General features: G+C 51.4%; 1 protein-coding gene across 1 annotated transcript in view; it reads left to right on the forward strand.

The window, feature by feature from the left end:
• The window catches only part of BIN2 (bridging integrator 2), a 33644-nt gene extending 23832 nt beyond the window's left edge, over positions 1 to 9812 (forward strand). Inside the window, exons 7-11 of the mRNA XM_075553289.1 lie at positions 1264 to 1349; positions 2474 to 2549; positions 3659 to 3741; positions 7602 to 8307; positions 9705 to 9812. Coding sequence (XP_075409404.1) covers positions 1264 to 1349; positions 2474 to 2549; positions 3659 to 3741; positions 7602 to 8307; positions 9705 to 9812 — 1059 coding nt within the window. The remainder of the gene's footprint in view (positions 1 to 1263; positions 1350 to 2473; positions 2550 to 3658; positions 3742 to 7601; positions 8308 to 9704) is intronic.
• The last annotated feature ends 3814 nt before the right edge of the window (positions 9813 to 13626 follow it).

Consider the following 13626-nt stretch of genomic DNA (forward strand, 5'->3'; position numbering starts at 1 on the left):
AAAACCTACAGAGCAAATTGGTGCTTGACCCAGCAGTCCCCACACGTTGTGTGTTGTGTTCTGTCACACACTGATTGCCATCCCTACAACGTAGCAGCTCTTCCCCGCTCCCCCCCTGGTTTATCATTTCCTTCTTCCTTCTTTCCTGCCCCTTCCTGCCTTCTGAGCTTTCGATGGCCCATGGTGGACTGTTACGAGTGTTCGCCTCCCTGGGGTTAACTCACCACATGGCCCTGTCTGTTACTTGGCTGAAGGTGGAGGCATGGGGCTGAGCTCTTTTCCAGGCTTGAAGGCGACCGAGGGCCATAGTCTCTGAGGTTCTGCCAGTCTCTATCAGACCAGTAAGCTGGGCCTTTTTTTCTTCCACATTTTTCTCTCTCTTTGCCCAGTGGGAGCAGCAGTGGGGGCCCGACACCATCTAATTCTTCCGCTCTCAGGCTCATCAAGGCTGGGCTCACAAGATCCATTCATCCCTTGGACTGATTGTTTCCTTGTGTCTTGAGTTTTCTTCACCCTTTGCTCCGTGCAGGGGGAGACCAATAGTTGCATCTTAGACAGGTACAAGCTTGTAAGTCTCCAGTTGCAATTCTCCAAAAGAGGATATAGGACGCTGTCTTCCTGGACTGGACTGTGCCATTTGACCATGATGTCCCCAAGACTATGGTCCTGAGCCCCGAGACCGAGCAACTCATCCCCCCAAAGTGTTTTGTTAGGTTATGATGAACTTGGCCCTGTGTGCTCGTCTATAGTCATAGATGGTAAATCTGCTGCACATATAAATCCTTTATTTGAAATCCAGGCTAGGTAGATCCTTAGACAGTAATTGAATTAGTGATTTCTTAAAGTTATGGCAGGGAAGGCTTGGGGGGAAGTGGAGGGTCGATCATGAGTACAAGAATGAACAAAATATTCCAAAATTGATTCTAGTGATGAGTGCGTGGCTTTTCCATATGTTTAAACCATTGAATTGCAGGATATGTGAATTGTATGTCAGTAAAACTTTAAAAGATGTTTAAGCCCATATGGAGAAATGTTCCCTCATAAGCGTATACAGGAATGGATGGCCAGGGCTTTACTAACGCAGGGCAACTAGTGTGCTCCAACCACCGACTTTTGGTTAGCAGCCAAGCACTCAATCTCTGCACCACCAAGTCTCCTTCCAAGTGACCGTAGTCCCTGAGAAAACACAGAAGATGCAGGAGGGAGGGCAGCCCTGGTCACGGGAACAGGACTGAGGGGACTGTCTGTCTCTCCACCACCTAGGCAGAGGAAGAGTTCAATAAAGCCCAGCTCGTATTTGAAGACCTGAACCAGGAACTGCTGGAGGAACTACCTCTTCTTTACAACAGGTGAGCACTGGGCTGAGGGAAGGCTGCGCTCCGGGCCACTGCAGGCCCAGGCCACCCACTGACCCAAGCACGGCACCTGCTGAAAAGAGCCTTAGTCTACGAACGAAATGTGCTCTCTGCCCTGCCACGACTTGCTATGTGGAAATAGCCAAGCTGCCAGCCCCCCACCCCAGACCCTGTATTCCGCACCCGCAGTAAAAAGATAACCACTCTGGCCCCGCCATCTTTTCTGGTGTGGAGACACACTGCTTTGTGGACAGGAGCGCTTTGGGCAAGCAGAGCGCCTCCATCATGCTTCCTAGATGGCTCTCTCTGGTTTCGGTCTCGGGTGGGTACTCTAACCAAGCCCGGTCCATGCACATTCTGATGCACATCGAAGATAAAGATGCTCTCCGGTGTCTGTGGGAGAAAAAAAAAAAGATGCTCTCCGTGGGATAATTGGCATTAGTGAAGGTGTCTCTGTTTATGGTGGCGAGAAATGTTTCAGATACAACTTTTCAACACTGGAAGAGGAACCCGAGCAGAGACTCGGCTTCCATCACATCTTCTTTCACTGTACAGACGATGCAGCTGTCGTCGGTGTTTGTGTGAGCCACTTCCCGCCAGCCCCGTGTGAAGGAGCTTTTCTAATCACTGCAGGGGTCCCAACTGTGAGCTCCCTGACTCTGATTGGAGTAGAACGTGAGGTTTAATTGTCCTTTAAATGGGAGTCTCCTGAACGCAGCTAGGGAATGCCACCGAAGCCCACATCTTTCAATTAAGAGGAAGAATAATTATCATAATAATTGTATGGTCTTACATAAATTCTTTAAAGAGCTGCCATGTTTACTTCTGTACTTCAAGAGCTTGAATCAAATAACTTCATAAAAGTAGAGATCCATTTACTTCAGTGTTAACCTGGGAAGATAGTGTCTCCCATGTCTTCTCACGCCTGAGACGCAGGTGGCCTCCTAGCCTGGCCCTGAGAAAGCCAGGTCCCAGAGTGTCAAGGGAGTGGCGAGCCTTTCTCTGGGGCCCTTTGGGAGTGGTTGGCTGTGGTACAAGCACCTGCCTTGCATTTCAAACGAAGGCCTTGTTGGCCATCACTTACTCCTGTGTGTCTTTGTCGTTTTGCCTCCTGACAGTCGTATCAGCTGTTATGTGACCATCTTCCAAAACATCTCCAACCTGAGAGATGTTTTCTACAGAGAAATGAGCAAGGTGAGAAACGTCTGGCCAATTTAGATTCGTAGGTGGGATTTTCTAGTAAATAGGAAGGTAGCCCGACACCCATGATTTCGTTAACTGCCAGTTTGGACACCGAGACTCTGACCTTGATCTCGTGGTGAAGTAGTCGTAATTGACTGACAGCTGAACTCTATTAGGTTAAGTGCACATGTCCACACACGGTCTCGGGAGCACGGTTCAGCTCCATTAACTGAAATAAAGCATCCAGGCTGTAAGCTCAGCATGAATACCGAGATTAGGCATCTGGAAGGAACAATTAAAATGAGCCAAGTTGTGCACTCTCCATCTCTAGATGGTGGGAGCAGGCAGGACACTGTTTCACCCCGGATCAGTTCCATAGGTCTTTTCTGTCATGGGCAGCCAGGTTGCCCTGGGACACCCAGACCCACAATTACATTCACACACCCAGACACACATACCCCTCTCCACACAGGGGCCAAATTACGATTTGCCAACCTGATGGCAAAATGCATTTTCATTACCTGATTGACTAAATTCTCAGCACCTGAAGGAAATGTGAGCCTTGACTGACACTTCAGTTTGGGACCCTGCCTTAAGAGAGCTGCTTGTCTGATGCAAGAGGCAGGACTTGGAGGGACAACAGAGAAGGGGGGAAGGGAGACTCCGGATAGGGCAAGATATGACAAAATAACGATGTATAAATTACCAAGGGCATATGAGGGAGGGGGGAATGGGGAGGGAGGGGGAAAAAAAAAAGAGGACCTGATGCAAGGGGCTTAAGTGGAGAGCAAATGCCTTGAGAATGATTGGGGCAGGGAATGTATGGATGTGCTTTATACAATTGATGTATGTATATGTATGGATTGTGGTAAGAGTTGTATGAGTCCCTAATAAAATGTAAAAGAAGAAAAAAAAAAAAGAGGCAGGACTTGGGACACAGACCAGGAGAAGGGTGCCTGGCCAGGGCCCCGCACAGTAGTGCTGGAGAGAGGACAGCAGCGACAGGTCAGAGTTGGGAAAGTGGGGAGGCTTAATTTAGGGAAGCTGTCTGAAGGAGAGAGGGCTCTGTGCCAGTCTCGGCTTTCCATCTGAGTTGCACCCGTTTTTCTTGTTGACTCCAGCTGAACCACAGTCTCTACGAGGTGATGAGCAAACTGGAGAAGCAACATTCCAACAAAGTCTTTGTGGTGAAGGGCCTATCGAGGTGAGCAAAGCCAGAAACCCGTTCGCTGCACGTTTCTCCATCTCAAATCCCGGCCTTCCTCTGTGTTCATGGCCAGATTGTTTGCATCACACGCGACAGCTAGGGCTGCTGCTGCTGCAACTGCTTTTGTCGTCTTCATATTACTTTTGAGACCTATCCTTGTCGCTGCATGTGCCCAGCGCTGATCTGTCTTGGCTATAACCAATACGGGCACTATTATATGCCTGTTACAATTTACTGATCTAGCTCCTGCTAATGGGGGTTTGGTTTGTTTTCCAGTTTTTCACTCTTTATTTTTTAAAGAATTTATTGAGGGCTCATACAACTCTTTTAACATTTTATTAGGGGCTCATACAACTCTTATCACAATCCATACTTATACATACATCAATTGTATAAAGCACATCTGCACATTCCCTGCCCCAATCATTCTCAAAGCATTTGCTCTCCACTTAAGCCCTTTACATCAGGTCCTCTTTTTTTTTTCCCTCCCTCCCCGCTCCCCCCCAGTTTTTCACTCTTACAAATAAAGCTGCAGTTCCCAGATTTCACACTTCTCCTGGTAAACACTGTTAGGAGTGTCCCCGGGGTGTGTGTAGGGACTGGCCTGCTGAGTCACCGGATGTGTCCGCAAGGCATCCAGCCTTGTTAGCCACCCCAAGCCCCCGTTCCTGGGGAGTCCCTGCTTGCTCATGGCAGCCCCATGTGTTACAGAGCAGAGCTGCCCCACTGAGTGATGTTGGCGATGCTCTTTTATTATGTGGTTACGCATTCGGCTGCTACCCTAAAGGTCAGCAGTTTGAAACCACTAGCTGTTCTATGGGAGAAAGATGGGGCTTTCTACTCCTGTAAGCAGTTAGTCTTAGATACCCACAGGGACAGTTCTACTTGCCCTACTAAGTGACTGCGTCAGAATCCACTCAGCGACAGCGAGTGTTTTTTTTTATACTCTTAACAGAAGCAAATCACCAGGCCTTTCTTTCTTGGTACCCATGAGTAGCTTCAAACCGCCAACCTCCAGTTTACCAGTGAAGCAAAAGCTGTGCCACCTAGCCAATCGCTCTCTGTAGTGGCTACTTGAAAGTCCAGCTCCTCAGCAGCGAGTCGGAGCCCCAACTGCCCCGCATTCCCACCCCATGCAATGTGTCCGACTTCTTCCTTCTTCCGAGTTAGTGGGGAGGAGCTGGAATTGTTTTGTAGTTGTTAATTCATGTCACTACAGTTTCTAGTTAGCTTCAGCAGCTGTTCATGTTACTGATCCAAGGTCCTATGGGTTACTTGTTTATACTGGCCTCATGCTCTTGTCTTTCAATTGGTTTGCACGAGTTCTTAAGATACTCGGGTATGAATCCGATAGTCGTGCACACTACAAATACCTCTTCCCAGGCTGTTCTGGTCTGCCTCGGGCCGTTGTTGTTGCTGTTGTTGTATTGGTGATGGTTTTGTTCTCTGCGCTGTCTCCCGTCTTCATGCTTCCTTCAGGCTTCAGCAACTCACTCCCTCACTCACTGGCCCCTCAGAATCTGACCACTTTCTCATTGGAAAGCTCTTGTTTAGGAGATTGGATTAAGTCCCTTCTAGGCACAAGCTGGCCTAATAGTGGGTTGCGAGTTGGTCAGCTAACTGGAAGGTCAGCGGTTTGAAGCCACCAGCCGCTCTGTGGGAGAAAGATGCGGCGTTGTGCTCCTGTAAGCGTCACAGCTGTGGGAGCCCTCGGGGCGGTCCTCCCCTGACATTGTCAGGGGGCAGTGAGTTTTTTCAGTAGGCACGAGGGTGAGCTGGATGCTCAGGGTCCAAAATAAATGTCCTTCCCTAAAGGGACTTCCAGAAAGCTGGCAGAATGGAAGGCCTCCAAAGTCGAGGAACAATGTAAGCTTGGATACACTAGGGGCCTGATGAGCCGAGCAGGAACTTGAGAGCGCTAAGTAATCACAAGGTGCAGAGACCGAAAAGGCTTCACCAAGCTTGGACCTGAAGCAAGAATAGGCCTCACAGTTGATTGTACCACTCCTGTGACCAGCAGGATTGAAACCCACTAAACCCACCTCCACTGAGTCAATTCTGACTCAGAGCAAGCCTGTAAGACAGAGTAGAGCTGCCCTTATGGGAGTCCCAGGCTACAAATCTTTACAGAACAGAGAAACCCCAAAACCTACTTCCGTCATGTGATCCTGCACAGGGTTTTGGAGGCTGCCATCCTTACAGAGCAGACACGTCATCTTTCTCTCTTGGAGTGACTAGTGGTTTGAATTGCCAACCTTGTGGTTAGCAGCTTTTCTTTATTAAAAGGGCCAATGTAGAGTTCTCTGATGAATTTTTTTTGTGCCTCTACAGAAGCACTATTTTGCCTCTTCCCAGCATTGAAGCCAGAGTTCTGACTGTCCATTCTGCCCAGCTTAACCACTGCTTACAGTGACCCTCCCGGAAAGCTATAGCGAAATTCAACCTTTTCATTTTTCTGTGTCCTGAGCCTTCCCACAAGGAGTCCTGGGAATACTGTTGAGTGTTACACTGGTAACTGCCAGGTTGGCCGGTTCAAGCCCACCAGTCGCTCACGAGAAAAGATGATGCGGCTCCCTTCCCCCATAGCAACCCTGGAGTAGAAATCGCCCAGACGAGAAGACGATGGCCTTAAGGAACTCCCAGCGTGCTAGTGTCGCGAAGACTTCCGTCCTACCCACACTCAGGCCGCCCTGCACGACAGGGCACATCAGTGCCCGGGGCTTCCCAGGCTGCCACTCTTCATGAACAAAGTCCCACCGTTCGCCCTTTCTTCCACACAGCTTACCCCACAGCATGCAATCCTGCCCCTCCTTCCCATCCTCCTGCCCAGAACTTAGCCCTTAGCTACCTTTAGAGCAGTGCCTCCCAAAGTGGTGATGCCCTCCCCAGGGGGCCTGGACTGATCGGGGGGGGGGGGGGGCTGCAAAAGCAGAGACCTACACTTCATCCTAAATTATGGGCTAGAGTACAGCAATTTTAAAATGCAGAGGGGGGTGGGGGGAGACTGAGATTTTTTTCCCCTGAAAATGAACCGTGGGCCAAATACAGGTGGGAACTTATGCTCTAGAATAAATATCTGTGGTTTTCTCAGTCAGTCGGCAGCCGTACACAAGAGAACTTCAAAGAAGGGCTCACTTTCCTGAAGGCGGCCATGGCAGAACTCCGCACGTAATTGCTACTCGATCAATGTCGGTACACGTCTGGAAGTCAGGAAGTTGAGCAGGCTCACCCTCTGCCGTGTGTAGTTGATCCTACAAAACCCCACCGCCACCCAGGGGATTCCGACTCACAGGGGAACCTTCTATGGCAGTGGTTCTCAACCTGTGGGTTGTGACCCCTTGGTGAGCGGAACAACTTTCACAGAGGTTGCCTGATTCATAACAATAGCAAAATTACAGTTATGAAGTAGCAACAAAAATAATGTTGTAGTTGGGGGTTCACATGAGGGGCTGTATGAAAGGGTGGCGGCATGAGGAAGGTGGAGAGCCGCTGCTCTCGGGGTTTCCCGGGTTTTGTAAATTTATGGGAGCAGACCCCTCCTCTTTTTCTCATGGGGTGTCTGGTGGTTTGAACCTCTGACCTTACAGTTAGTAGTCCAATTCATACTCAACACCATCCACAAAGAGCACACGTGTTAAATGGTGCTCTTTCCTCTAGTGCCCCTTTTCCTGCGCACATTTTCACATGATTGAGGTCATGCTGTTACAAGACTTGGCAGCCCACCCCCTCGCTCTGTAGCGTCAGCATGATTGGGTCTACACAAATATCTTCCGTCGTCGTTGTATTTGCCTTTGTGACAAGTGCGCGGCTCCGTTTCGTTTTGAATGTCTCTGATTCTGAAATCTTTCCCTCTGTAGCAGCAGCCGGCGCTCTGTAGTCATCTCCTCCCCGGTGCGAACGTCTGCGACCTCCACTTCTGAGCCCCCACCTGCCAGCCCCTCCACCTTTGCCTCCACGAGCGAGGGGGAGCCCTCCTCGGCAGCTGAAGAAAAGATGGCTGACAACTCGGAGACGGAACCGGATGAGGAAGTGGAGGGGAGCGAGGCCGAAGCCAGCTCCTCAGACGAAGAAGCGCCTCTGCCAGCCTGCAATGGCCCAGCCCGAGCCGAGCCCGAGCCCCCCGTTGTTGAGGGAGGCGAATCCCAGGAGGAAGTCTTCTCCAGCTCCCCACCTCCATCGCCAGCCAGAGCCCTGGCCCCACCGTCTCCTCCAGAAGTAGTCCTCCGGGCCCGCCGGGCAAGTGAAGGGGCTGAACAGCCAGAGAAGAGAGCCTCCCTCTCCAGGACCTCCGCGCCCCCAAGCCGGCCGCCGCCACCCAGAGCCACTCCCAGCCCCAGGCTCTCCTCCGGCTCCACTGCCCCACAAGGGGGTTCGCCCACCAGCCCCAGGGCCTCCTTGGGGGCTGAGACGGCCAGTCCTCGGGCCTCTACCCAGGCATCTTCTGAGCCGGAGCCCCCAGAGAAGCCCAGAAGAACTTCGGAGACCATGGCAAAGGGAGCCCCTGACAGTCTGGGAGCAGAAGAACTTCCTCCCACTGCCTCCTCCACCTTGAGGGCCTCTCAGGTGAGCCTGCGTCTCCTCTCAGTGGGCGTCCGCCCCCAGGGTGCCCCTCAGTGGAAAAGATCTGGTGTCCCTGTGTCACAGTCTCTCCAGGATTCTGGTGACATAGTGGGCAATCGATTGGGTGGCGATCTGCCCCTGGAACACATGCCTGCGCCTGCGGGGCGCTGTTAGCCTGTCCTGCGGGGCTGTGGTTGACGCAGGCCCAGCAGCACACGGGAACTGGACCGTTTCAAAGAGGATAACCCAAACCCCATCTCGGCTCAGGATGCCTTCACATTTTTATAGCAATTAGTTTAGTGATCTTGTAGAGTAACTGGCTTCTGCAGAAGGCTTATTATTATTGCTGTTGTTGTTATTATAAGCTTCTTACTAATTAATTTCTTGAGCTTCAGCTTCTGGGAGTTTCCAATTGAAAGAACCAACCACGGGCATGCTCCTAAGCATTCCCCTGACTGATGGAGCGGGCTGGGGGTGTTGTCACCCTGCTTGTCCCGCCCGCGGCTGTGGGACACAGACCCGGGAGAAATGGAACCATCCGATTTCCCGCTGTGCCTCTTGGATGAGCGAGGTCTAGAGGCAGGAACTCAGAGAGGAAGGGCAAGCGATCAGGCATGTGGATGAGAAAAGGGTCAGGTTAAAATGAGGAGACAGTGACGCACAGAGAACAGCCAGCTGGGGAAAGATCTAGACATCAAGTCCAATTCAAATGACATGCAAGGAGAGACTCCCTGTGGGATTCCAGAGGGCAGGACTAGGCCCCAGTGGTAAAAGCTAGAGGGGACCGGGGGGAAAGGGTACATTTTGGATTGGTTCAACCATTAGCTCAAAAACTGGAGCGGGCCACCTTAGGACAAAGTTCTCTTTCCTTGATGTTCGGAGCGAAGGCTGCGACCACAGTCGGCTATGTCGTTGGTAAGGAACGTAGAAGGGATTATGGGGAGCCATCTGACTAGAAGCCCCAGGAGTCGTTCATTCCTGCCACCATGACTGAGCCCCCAGACGTGTCAGCTACTTTCCTAGACAGTGGGGATATGAACCTGAGAGAAACAAAGCTCCCTGCCTGCCTTCAGTCTAGTGGGGGAGTCTGAAAGGAACCAGAATGATCACAATTGAGTGGTGCTGCAGATGAGAAAAGTTAAGTTGGGGAGGGCTTGGGGAGTGGCTTGCCATTTAAATAGGGTAGTCAGCGAAGGTGGCATTGGGCGATGAAGGAGGCCAAGGAGAAAGCAAAAAGAACCGTGCGAGATTGCCGGTCCCGTCAAATCACCCCCGACTATGCCCTGAGCCTGATGGAGGTTGCCCAGGCAACCTTGGGAGCCTCCTGCTAGCTGAGAGGAGATAACGGGCCGGCGTGCAGGTTCTGGACTTGACCCTCCGCTCTCCATTTTGACCCGCAGGTTATTCCGGAGCCTAGTGAGCCAGGGAAGATGGAGGACAAAGACGGGAACCCTGAGCTCACCTCAGCTGGCTCCCATGAGGTGCGGAAATCCAAGTCCCTAACATGATTGGACCCACAGCCTGGATTCATTCACTGGGGCCCTGAGGGTCCTAATGGAGTTGGATGGCTTCTGGTCTGCAGCTGCTAGTTTGAGGGAGGTGGTCGGGCGTGTGAACAAGGTGCAGAAACACAGAGCCAATGCAGACAGTTGAGTAGGTGAAATGCAGCCACTTAAAAATTTTCTGCACTAAGAAGGTAAAGTCAAAGGTATGGGAAGTCCCCAATTAGTCTGAGTGTGAGGACGTGGTGGTAATGATTGTTGCCTGGAGCCGGCAATCAGTTGCCACTGGTTGCCTGCAGTGGGTGTTATGAAATTCACTCTCGTACCTGGAGTAATCCAGGGGCGGTGGGGGGCCAACCCTCTGTCTGCCCATCACAGTCTAGTCACGCTGCCTTCCCTGGAAAAGAGGTACAGGACATAACCCCCTAACAGCTTACACCATCTCCTTGGAGTTTAGATTTATAACATGCCCCCCGTCCCCAGTCCCAGCCTTTCCGATGGGGTTGCTTTGGTCGTCGGCTACAAAGACATTTGGCCCTGCTGTGTCATTCGGCAACTCAGTAGAGCATGCTAGACCTTAGCTCATCATGGGACCGTGCTCCAAAGCCTCTGTCCTACAAAATACGCAAGGTGCAGACGCCTTGGAAACCATGCGTCTCTCCCAGCAAATGATGGATGCTTCCATTTAAAACTGGATAAATATTAACTAGAACAAGAATCTGTTCTTGCTTAGCATTTGAATCACCTGAGAGAGAATGAAGGCTTTGATTACGTTGGTGGGAGGAGCTCTTATTACCTTCCAGCAATTCAAAAGGTGGAAAAGGGAGGGAGAGGGGTAGGAAAAATACCAGGAAGTACAGCAGAGGCTCCTGCAGAGGTGCAGGCTTGGAAACCCCCAGGGGCAGTTGAGCCCTGTCCTATAGGGTCGCTGTGTCTTCGTCAACTCGATGGCACCGAGTTTGCTTCTGGAGTCTGCGACACACTGTTAGAAACAGGTTCTGCTCTTTGTCGAATGTGGATTCAAGCTCTTTTTGATTATAATTGGTTCTAAACCTTAGAATGCCAAGGTTCCCCACCCCCGGCACAGCAGTGCCCAGGCAGGCTTTCCACACCTTCGGTTCCATCTGCAGACCTAGGCCTCTCCCCGCAGAAACACTGCCTGTCAAGTGTGAGGGCTGCCATGAGTCTAAAAGCGGTAGGCGGTGGTTTTAGGCCTATATTTATGCCCTCACCACTCCCACATGGAGATACATACAGAACTGTCACACCAGCAGGCACGGGCGTCTGACGAATCGTGGAAATGACTCTGCAGTCCTAAGACCTGGTTTCCGGCCCCAGCAAGCCTGGGGCTCTTCATTTGCAAGTGGGGGTGACATGCCATTTCCCCTCATGCCTTCAGATAGGAATGAAAGCGACACTGTGTGTTTGCTCTTTGTAGTGTACAAGGGGCTGCCTACAGTCTGTGCATAAAGGACAGTGTCCTCGGACTGTGACGCCCCCTTGTACACTGTGAGGCCCAGAACCCTTCGTAAGGAGAGAGAGAGAGAGAGAGAGAGAGAGAGAGAGAGACAGAGGCTGTGCTGCCTGCCTCTCACTTACAGGACCCTTCCTTTCACAGGGCCACTGTCTTCCATGTGAAGACTCTGCGGTTGCAGGGGAGAGCAGCACCCCAGCAGCTGAGCCTCAAGGAGAGGTAAGGGAACCGGGGGGCGGGGGGGGACCCTGGCAAGATTGAGACTCCTCAAAAAAGACATGGTGAACAATAGCTGCAGCAGCGCCCTCACAAGAATCCCACCACCCGGTTTCTTGCCCCTCCCTCACTTGAGGCCAGTGGCATTAACTGACGTAGCATTTGGTAGGAGCCGTGGCGGCACAGCGGGTTACACTTTGGACTGCTGACAGCAAGGTCAGGAGTTCAAAACCACCAACCACTCCTGGAGAGAAAGATAAGACTTTCTAAGCTCAGGAACCCACAGTGGCAGCCAACCTGTTCTCCAGACTTGGCCCCAGGGCAGTGAGTGTTTGGGTTTTGTGTGCTTGGTGGGCAGGCAGGTCAGCATCTAATACAACCATGTTTGTTTCCCAGGCATCCACAAATGAAACGCAACTCTGAAGAGCACGTGCCAAGACACGCCTCACCCCCCCCACCCCGCCCAGCTCCCCAGAGAAGCTTCCCAGCAGGCCTCTGGCGTCGGGAGTGGCCGGGGGACATGAGACCCACATAAACTCACAGAGAGTACGCACACTGGTGGAGTCTCGGCCAAAGACCAGCCCTGTGGAGGGAGGGAGGGAGGGAAGGAAGCAGGCTTGGAGAAGAGGATGTTAGACTCAGGAATATTTAATTCAGCTCTTACATTTGCTTGAATAGTAAAACTTTATGGACACATATTAATTAAAATGAGGCTATAATGATTATTAATACAAAAAAACCCATCTATACACATACTTGTCCACACAGAGACATGTAGCCACACAGACTCAGAGGAGGGTGAACAGCCTTTGATTTACCACTTGTTTTGCAAGACTTCAAACTAAAACAAACACACAAATCCAGATTGATAAATAAAGTATGATTCTGACTCTGGATTCTTTCAGTGAGTGCGGTGGGATGGGGGTTTGCTCCAGCCGGCATGCTGTTTTTTACTGAGGCCTGGTTATCGGTTCTCCCCCAGCTTCAGAGAGATTCAGTCCCATCTCTGAGCCTGGCTCAGCCTCCCTCCTGGCCCTCACTCTAGGGGGGCCCAAACTCCCACAAGCTGCCCCTCTCAGTCCAGATACCTTACTGCGTGGCCCTCCGCCCACTCCCCTGGAAGGGTGTTACAGTTCAGAGCACTAGCTAGCTAGCTAATGTCTGGAACCTGATCCTGGGGGTGGAAAAGAGGAAGGAAGGAGTGAAGCTCCAAGGAAAAGGACAGGACAAGAGGATGACACAAGGACGGCATGAACTTTGAACTTGGAGCTAATAGTACTGGATTCAAGTCCTGTCTGCTCTGCATTGCTGCTCGACTTTCTGGGGTAACAAGTGAAGACGGCGCCTCCACTCATTCAGCCAGGGAGCATTTCTTGAGCGCCTGCTCGGCCACCCACTGTCCTGGGTGCTAGAGGCGCAAAGACTGGGACAGGGATAGATGTAGTCTCCATGACAGGAAGGGGGGCAGCGAGCAGATGCGGCCGGATTCATCGGTGGGTTCACAGAGACGCACGATGAAGACAGGTTTTACAAAGTTCTAGGTCGAGTTTATAAGACTGGAGTATGTTGGCCCCACTCCCTGGCATGGCACTGTCCAAGACTCCATCTGCTTGCAGTGCCTCTCCCACATTCATTTGGCAAAACCCAGTTCAAACCTTTCATCTGTTTCCCCTGCACCACAGCTCCCCCAGGAAACTAGTCCTCTTTGGAAATGCCAAAGAAGACTTCGTAGAACTTACAGTGGCGGACACAAGCCCCTATGAGGGGATCACATTAGAAGTTCCTGGATAAAGTGTGGGGGTGGGTGGTGGTGGTGGTGGTGTGTGTGTGTGTGTGTGTGTGTGTGTGTGTGTGTGTAACCAACCCCAAATCATAAAGGTCAAGCTTACTAGTCAGAGCGTTAGCTTCCCCAACAAAAAAAAAACTGGCTTATAGTCACCCTTTAGGTCTGGAAATGAACTCACCCCTGAAGCTCAATTTTCAGCCAAACCATAGCCAGGCCTGCAAGATGAAAAAAAATATTAGGGAGGTCTAATACACACCTAGAGTAATCAGCCTTTGAAGTCAATGGGGACAGCATTAGCTGCGGACAGGGTTCAGAAGGGCTGGGAAAGAAAGAGGAGCGGAAAC

Source organism: Tenrec ecaudatus, chromosome 6 (assembly GCF_050624435.1).
Source record: "Tenrec ecaudatus isolate mTenEca1 chromosome 6, mTenEca1.hap1, whole genome shotgun sequence".
In the NCBI taxonomy this organism is placed as follows: domain Eukaryota; kingdom Metazoa; phylum Chordata; class Mammalia; order Afrosoricida; family Tenrecidae; genus Tenrec; species Tenrec ecaudatus.